The following is an 8,573-nucleotide window of genomic DNA, read 5'->3' on the forward strand; positions in this document are numbered from 1 at the left end:
ACCCCTTTAAAATCTGTCATATAAATTGGTCTCTTCATTAGAAATTAGCCTACTGATTGCCACCATTGATGGACAAAATTTTGTAATAATATTTAAAATATCTGTATGACATTATATTCTGCAGTTCTTCCCTGTTGTACCGAATATCTATACTTTTCAAATTATCATATCGAAGTTCGAAATTAAAATATTGTGACAAAAAAAATTTTTGTAGGGTGCCACAAGTTTGTTAAAATTTCCAAAGGGTGCCGCGACTAAAAAAAGGTTGGGATACACTGATTTAGCTGACTCTAAAAACATTAAATGAACCTAATGAAAATGGGTTATGCGTTTATTAGCATTAAAAACTTTTTTGTTTAAGTCTCTTCTCTTCACCAAGGCTTTATTTAATCAAAAATACAGTAAAAACTTGAATATTGTGAAATATTACTCAAATTAAAATAACTGTTTTTGATTTGAAAGTAGTTTATATAATTCCTGTTATGGTAAAGCTGAATTTTAAGCAGCCATTACTCCAGTCTTCAGTGTCACAGCATCCTTCTGAAATCGTTCTAATATGCTGATTTGGTGCTCAAGAAACATTTCATATTATTATGAATGTTGAACATATTTGTGCTGCTTCATATTTTTGTGGAAACCATGATACATTTTTCAACAGCATTTATTTGAAATAGAAGTCTTTAACAATCTTAACATTATAAATATACTTACTGTGTCCTTGATGAATAAAAGTATTCATGTCTTTAAAAATCTTACTGATCCCAAACCTTTGAAAACTAGTTTAAGTGTATCTGAATATTCACTATGGCAACCATAAGAAGATACTTTACTTGGCGTCAACTGAAAGATTAAATAAATGATCCAGGACAGTTATCATTAATAGGATAAAAGTATGTGTGAAGTAAATGAATGTGTGTTGTGTGTGTTTTTTGCTTCTTTAGGAAGAGGGAAGAGGAGCGCAGACGTGAGGCGGAGCAGCAGCTCTCATTGGCTAAGGCAGATCAGAAGCAGCTCGTCTCATTGGCTGCAGCTAGAGTAGAAAAACTGTCACTGGATGAAACCGAGCAGAGTGTTAAAGATCCAGTGGTGGCGAAAGGACACAAACACAAAAAGTCCCCCAGCGCTCATAACGTCCAATCACAGAGCAGGAGAGAGAAAAAAAATAGAACTGGTGAGTTTATGAGCTAGAAAGTAAGGAATTAATGACATGGTGTTACACTTCAGTGCACATTAATTTGTCACTAGTTTAAATTATTATTTCTTATTATCAATAATTACTTTCACCTTATGGCCTATAAATGGTCAAAAAATTTAAAATTATGTAATGTTACAAAATTCGTAATTATTTTTTATACTTTTTTTTTCAAATAAAACACGAAAAACTACAATCAATCAAAATGCATCACAAAGTGAATTTAGGCTATGTATGTATGAATGTACAGTATGAAAAATGGATATGAATTTTGAGGTTGCTAAAGATTACAATTAACAGTGTTATTATATTTTAGATGTGTTACATCATCTTTTGGATGCAACAAAGCCCAAAATATGGCCATCTCCATCCTAAAATTTAAAAGTGAACTATATATTTTTATAAATAAAGACCCAATTTATACTGTACATTTGAAATATTTTTAATAAATGTATTATAAATGTGTAATATATCAATTTCTTTCTTTCTTTCATGCCACTGTCCTGCCACTTAGTGTTAACGCACTTCTCTAACCAATTATTTTGTTTCTCCATCAGAGCGCAGAACGAGAGAAGCTGAAACACCAGAGGCTTCTCTCCCCCCAGCAGCCTCTGGTCTCACAGTGACCCCCCGGAGGACCAGAAAATGTTCAGGCACTGTAGAGGAGTTGTGTGTGATGGAAACTTACGGTCCAGACACATCCATATCTGTGGAATGTGGGTCCACATATGAGCGCCGATCCCCCGCTGGGTCCAGTCGACCAGGCAGTGCCAAACCGGTCAACGCAGGGGCCCATGTAACACCAGGCCACATGGAAACCACCACAACACCCAAATCAGCAATACATAACAGACCAAGTACTACAGGGACCCACTCAAAACAAGTGGCTACACCACGATTCACAGAGACACAGACAGACAGCATTTGTAGATCAGCGTCCAAAGGGAACAAGTCAGCTTCACAGCATAAATCTACAGGAACTCAGCCATCTAACATCTCCAACTCCACCTCTGTCACACGACAAAAAGAGAGACGGGCAGAAAGAGAGATGCACAGAGATAAGGATAACAGATCAAGGACTGAGGGGGATAAAGAGGCTGGCAGAGAGAAACAGAAATGTACAGGGAAGGAAAGAGATAAAGAGAGCTGGATGGGCAGAACAAGAAAAAAACAAGTTGACAAAGAGAAAGAAAAGAAGAGAGGCAGCATCCATAGCAAAAACCAGGCGGCCATTGTGATACAGAGAGCATGGAGGAGGTACTGGTGTCTCTCTTTTTTTCCTTCCACTGTAGAATTCATTACTGCCTGCCCATCTTTTTAGCAGCATTGGTTTTTAAAAATCCCATCGAGTAACAACCTTGGAGTTCAAAACAGTTAAGTTATTGTTTATTATTAGTTTCCCTATGGAGAAAATGAATGAATTTTTCACTTCAGGAACCCAATTGTTGGATTTCTCTACATCAAGAGATACTTGATTCTGATTGGCCAATCACAGCATTCTGCAATCAAATATTTTGTTTAATGATGGTTAAACTACACTAAACTAGCTAAACCTGCTCTAGAATGAATCCAGTCCAATTCAATTTACTCCTATAAATCTAAATTTCATTCAGATCAAGCTCAATCTGGGTTGCGTTTCCCAAAAGCAACTATGATCGCAAGTTCTGTCGTTACCAATAGAGTTCAGTGGAACTAACGACCATAGTTGGCTAACGATGATTTTTGAGAAACGCACCCCTGATCGATTAAGGTGTTTACATGAAGGCTTTTCAGTCCAATTGAGCCATCAATTAGATTACTTGAGTGCATATACATTTCGCTTCTGTCTCTCATATCACTCTGAGGCTTCATTCATTTTACATTCTAAAAATGTTATTCAAATTTATTTATTTAAGAATAAATGGACAATAAATGATGGCAGATTTTCCACCATTTATAAAAACACATTCACCTTTTAAATCCATTTTTCCTCCAAATTAGAACATAAAATGCAAGAAAAGTCTGCAGATTCCATCAGTGTCTGCTCATATGTTGCCCACATGTTCCTTATTTGAGTTGTGGCATGGCTTTTTGCCCACCAGCACATCAACACCTCCGAGGGCAGGTCACCAGAATAGGCCTCTTATTTATTTGTGTGTGTGTGTAGGGAGTGTAATGGAGGCCCATGAAAGCACTTTCTTTTAATGGCTTTACTAAAATAATGGGATTCAGAGCACAAATAATAAGGTATATGCACATTCTTGAAGTGCTTCTTTGTGTACACATAAATGTGGTTTGCTTGTTTGATATGTTTAATATGCTGTTGCTACTTTTGTTGGTGCGCATGAAAGAGTAACATTTGTTTTTCCATTCAGGTCTTGTATTCGGGGTCGTCTTCGTAAGGTACTGTGTAAGACTGGGAAAGGGGCGGAGTCTGCTGAAGTCACAGGCCTATTGATTCAACTGGTGTGGGAGTGGCCTATCTCTAATGACCACACCCACCATAAAACTTCTGACGTTCAAGCTCCTCCCACCAGGAATGTAGGGAAAAAGAGTTCTGTGCTGCAAAATATATATGGTGAGTGATGTATTTCTTGAACTGTCTAGGAATGTATATACTATACTAAGAATATATATTATATCTTAATATATATATATATTAAAATAAAAGGTCTTCCAGCCACTTCTATCAAACCTCTACAATTAATCCAAAATGCCGCTGCAAGATTAATCTTTAATGAGCTGAAAAGAACACGTCACACCTCTGTTCATCAATTTGCACTGGCTACCAGTAGCTGCTCGCCTTAATGTTTGCCTACAAAACCACCACTGGCTCTGCACCTGTGTGTGTATATGTGTGTGTGTATAATATATATGTATATATATACACCTTGCTACGTGTACTGCGTTAGGCTAACCGAGACTTGTCATATATTGTTGCTCTTTTGTTAGTTTTGACTGCTTTTATTGTATATATATATACACACAGTAGTCAACATCTGAAGTGGATCGAAACATTTAATCAAAGTTGTCCTAAAAAAACTCTTGTCTTAGGACAACTTTGATTAACTTTTTTTTGATCCACTTCAAATGTTGACTACTGTATACCCTAAATTCGTTAATTAAGTTAATTGGATGATTAACCGAAACCTTGCTTGCTTGAGGAATACATGGTTTCAGAAATGCATCCGGGAGTAGGTTTAGTCATGGCGAACGCACAAAACATTCTCAACAGAGCGACGAATTTACGAGTCACCATGAAAACGGATGCTAAGAAAAAGCTAACTTCCTTCTTCTTTTGGTCAATACTATTAACAAAATCTTTTTTTATTTTTACTGTGAACAAGAATTATATATATTTTTTTTTTTTATTTTTTTTTTAAGTTTGGGGTCAGTAAAATAGTTTCAGTAATACCTTCATTCAACAAGGATGTGTAAAATGATTAAAACGTGGCAGGAAATGCATTTATACAGTTACAAAGGATTTCTAGTTTAAATAAATTTTCCAGAAAAATATGAAGCAGCACAACTGTTAAAAATTAAAATGGTTATTTTACATTGTAATAGTTCAAAATATTACTTTTTTTATGGTATTTTTAATCAAATAAATGCAGCCTTGGTGAACATAATAGACTTCTTTCAAAAACATTAATCTAACAATCTAATTTTATCAATCCCAAACTTTTGAACAGTATTGTATATTTTAGATATTTTTCCAAATATCTGATGCAAAAAATATTAATTTATTATATCTAAATCATATGTCTGATCGCTTATAATAGTTATAGGATACCTTTCCTTATCTATCACACATGATCTAAGTTTTTCGTGTTAGTAGCATGAGCAGCCAGATACAAAGTAGGACAAGCATCACTAATAAGATTATTACAGAATGGTGTTATGTTTTTATGTGATGTTCCAACACAGCCACACACCGTCACCCCTCCCTCTTTCATATAATTTGATAAGGTGGAGTTTCGGCCCAGTTAACGCGACTGACCTTCAGCAGACATGAACAGGTGATGATGGCTGAGCAGGCCAGAGACACTCTCGTTCTCAGACGCACATGTACACGTACACACATGGACACTTGTTCCCCTCCCCGCTCCTCCCTGACAGTCCCGACAGTTTGAAAAGTTCATTGCTGTCAGCTGGAATGTCGAGCTGTCTCCTCTCGCTCACGCACGCCGACCTCGCTCCCCTCGCCCTGTCCGCCCCTGCCAGATGGACACGCGCTCACATACACCTGCACGTCTGAATCTTGTTATTTTAACAACTCTAGTATCAGCTGTGACGTTAACACAGAGATATTGATCCATTCAAGTAAAAAATGTGTAAGTTTTTCGTGTTAGTAGCATGAGCAGCCAGATACAAAGTAGGACAAGCATCACTAATAAGATTATTACAGAATGGTGTTATGTTTTTATGTGATGTTCCAACACAGACACACACCGTCACCCCTCCCTCTTTCATATAATTTGATAAGGTGGAGTTTCAGCCCAGTTAACGCGACTGACCTTCAGCAGACATGAACAGGTGATGATGGCTGAGCAGGCCAGAGACACTCTCGTTCTCAGACGCACATGTACACGTACACACATGGACACTTGTTCCCCTCCCCGCTCCTCCCTGACAGTCCCGACAGTTTGAAAAGTTCATTGCTGTCAGCTGGAATGTCGAGCTGTCTCCTCTCGCTCACGCACGCCGACCTCGCTCCCCTCGCCCTGTCCGCCCCTGCCAGATGGACACGCGCTCACATACACCTGCACGTCTGAATCTTGTTATTTTAACAACTCTAGTATCAGCTGTGACGTTAACACAGAGATATTGATCCATTCAAGTAAAAAATGTGCATGTGACTACCTCCAAATCAATAAACTGCTGTTTTTTTGGTCAAGGTGGTGCCCCTTCCAAAAGAGGGCAGTCTTTGCGGGCCGCAGTGCTTAAACCGCAGAGCCAAAGTCAAGCGCTGTTGGATCTGTCACTCAAAACAAACAAACAGTGTGAGTACTTGGGTTCATAATCACTGCTTGTGTTCTTTTGTGTTGCATGTTACATCTTATGAGTGTGTGTGTGTGTGTGTTTTATCTCTAGTGAGCGCCGTCGAGTGTGTGAGCCTGGTGGATACTTTAAGACAGGCGAAGCAATACTCTTACCATCTACGGCCGTCCAGTGCTGGCAGTCAAAGCGGTCAGAACAGAACTGAGACACAAACATGCTTGGATTTCTAGGAATTAAATCTTTGGGGATGATGCACTTAAATTCATTTGCTGTTTATTTAAACTATTGCATAAGGTACAGTAAACTCTCTTGGTCCGTATCATTAAGTTTACATATTAAATCTGCAGTATCACCTTGATTTTTGCAGAGGTTAGAGGTTAAAACCACAAACACAACAAATGTATTAGATAACCTTTCATTCTGTCAACAACAGGTCATATACCTGTCATAAGGGACTTACATAACAAGACCACCTGCATGGGAGACCACTGTGTTAATACGCTACAGTCAAGACGTCACAAGGCAGTTTTCAGCCTATTTCTGATATTGTCGCAGATCTTGACATTGTATTCTTATACTCTATCGCCACACCCCTGTTTACTGAGTGGGTTGGATTATTAATTTTTTATCTATAACTATAAATCAGTGTACACTTTTTATTATTAATGTATTATTTTGAAATATATTGTTTTGTAAAAGTGAAGATAGCAGTGCTTGTATGTTAAAAAGGAAAGATTTTGCTGCCAATCTTGCCAGAGTTGCAGGTCACGTTACTGCACAGACTTTGTCTTCTATTCTGAAAGAGTAATCATTTTTTAAACTGGTAAAACATACACTAACATTCAAAAGATTGGGGTCGGTAAGATATCATTTGTTTTTGAAACTCTTATTCTCACAAAGGCTGCATTTGAACAAAAATATAGTAAAAACAGTAAATTTAAAATAACTTTATATTTGAATGCGTTTTAAAATGTAAATGTTCCTGTAATTGCAAAGCTAAATTGTCATTCAGTGTTACATGATCTTCAGAAATCATTCTAATATGCAGATCTGGTGCTCAAGAAACATTTCTTACTATTATCAATGGAAACTGTAATACATATTTTTGGGATTCTTTGATAAATATGACCCTGGACCACAAAACCAGTCATAAGGGTAAATTTTTTGAAATTGAGATTTATACATCTGAAAGTTTTTTCATTGATGTATAATTTGTTAGGATAGGACAATATTTGGCCGAGATGCAACTATTTGAAAATCTGGAATCTGAGGGAGCAAAAAAAAAATCAAAATATTGAAAAAGTCACCTTTAAAGTTGTCCACATGAAGTTCTTAGCAATGCATATTTCTAATAAAAAATTTAGTTTTAATATATTTACAGTAGGAAATTTACAAAATATCTTCATGGAACATGATCTTTACTTAATATCCTAATGATTTTTGGCATAAAAGAAAAATCAATAATTTTGACCCACACAATGTATTTTTGGCTATTGCTACAAATATACCCCAGCTACTTATGACTGGCTTTGTGCTCCAGGGTCACATATAGAAAGTTCAAAGTTCAACTTTATTTGAAATATAATTTTTTTTATAATTACAAATGTCTTTACTGTCACTGTTGATCAATTTACTGCATCCTTGCTGAATAAAAGTATTAATTTCATTAAAAGAATCTTACTGGTCCCAAACTTTTATACAGTAGTGTTAAAAAAAAAACAAAAAAAACCTGTAACCGATTTTTTCAGAAACTTTCAAATAGCAGATGTCTGTTCCAGTTGCTTTCAGTAAATGCCACATTATTTCACACCACCTACATTTCTGTTGATTACCAGACAAAAACGATGGTTATTACAAAAAATCCCTCTCCAGATCTGTATTAAATGTTTTTGTAAAAAAAAAATTAAAAAGCAAACAATGAAAGAGCCTAATAAACTCATTACCACAAGGTTTATTGTCTTCATTTTGTACAAAATAACGACTCAGAAAAAAGAAAGAACAACAAAAAATAAGGGTAGCAATGAACACAATAATGGTCAGCGATTAATAGATGTCCCTCATGCCCATGTTGGCCCGGTGACCAGACAGCGTGACACTGTAGCAGTACAACAGGTCAGTCAGCCACTGCTCTCGAGTCTCTCCACCATAGAAATGCTGTGAATCACAAGCACAACAGTCAAAACAGTATCGGGAGCTCAATTCCAAGAGACATAGTATTATAAAATCTATTTTAAGGTAAGGTTTCATCTGTTAAAGCAAAGCTGAAATGGAGCCGAATGTGTGTTTTTACCGTTAAGTCCTGTATGATATGTTGCAGTAGACTGGCGTTGGCCATCATGTGGTTGCGTAATTGAGAATGCTGAAGAAGTAATGACAGGATCTGTGCCAACACGGGGAGCTC

The 8,573-nt window shown here is 36.7% G+C and overlaps 1 protein-coding gene across 1 annotated transcript in view; it reads left to right on the forward strand.

Annotated features, from left to right (window-relative positions):
• LOC107596027 (inversin-like) overlaps positions 1–7,025 on the forward strand; it is a 39,599-nt gene extending 32,574 nt beyond the window's left edge. Inside the window, exons 14-18 of the mRNA XM_016286630.1 lie at positions 942–1,171; positions 1,750–2,449; positions 3,547–3,749; positions 6,070–6,174; positions 6,266–7,025. Coding sequence (XP_016142116.1) covers positions 942–1,171; positions 1,750–2,449; positions 3,547–3,749; positions 6,070–6,174; positions 6,266–6,402 — 1,375 coding nt within the window. The 3' untranslated portion in view covers positions 6,403–7,025. The remainder of the gene's footprint in view (positions 1–941; positions 1,172–1,749; positions 2,450–3,546; positions 3,750–6,069; positions 6,175–6,265) is intronic.
• Positions 7,026–8,573: the final 1,548 nt, after the last annotated feature.

The sequence above is a fragment of the Sinocyclocheilus grahami genome, unplaced genomic scaffold (assembly GCF_001515645.1).
Source record: "Sinocyclocheilus grahami isolate Dianchi unplaced genomic scaffold, SAMN03320097.WGS_v1.1 scaffold11.1, whole genome shotgun sequence".
NCBI classification, from domain to species: domain Eukaryota; kingdom Metazoa; phylum Chordata; class Actinopteri; order Cypriniformes; family Cyprinidae; genus Sinocyclocheilus; species Sinocyclocheilus grahami.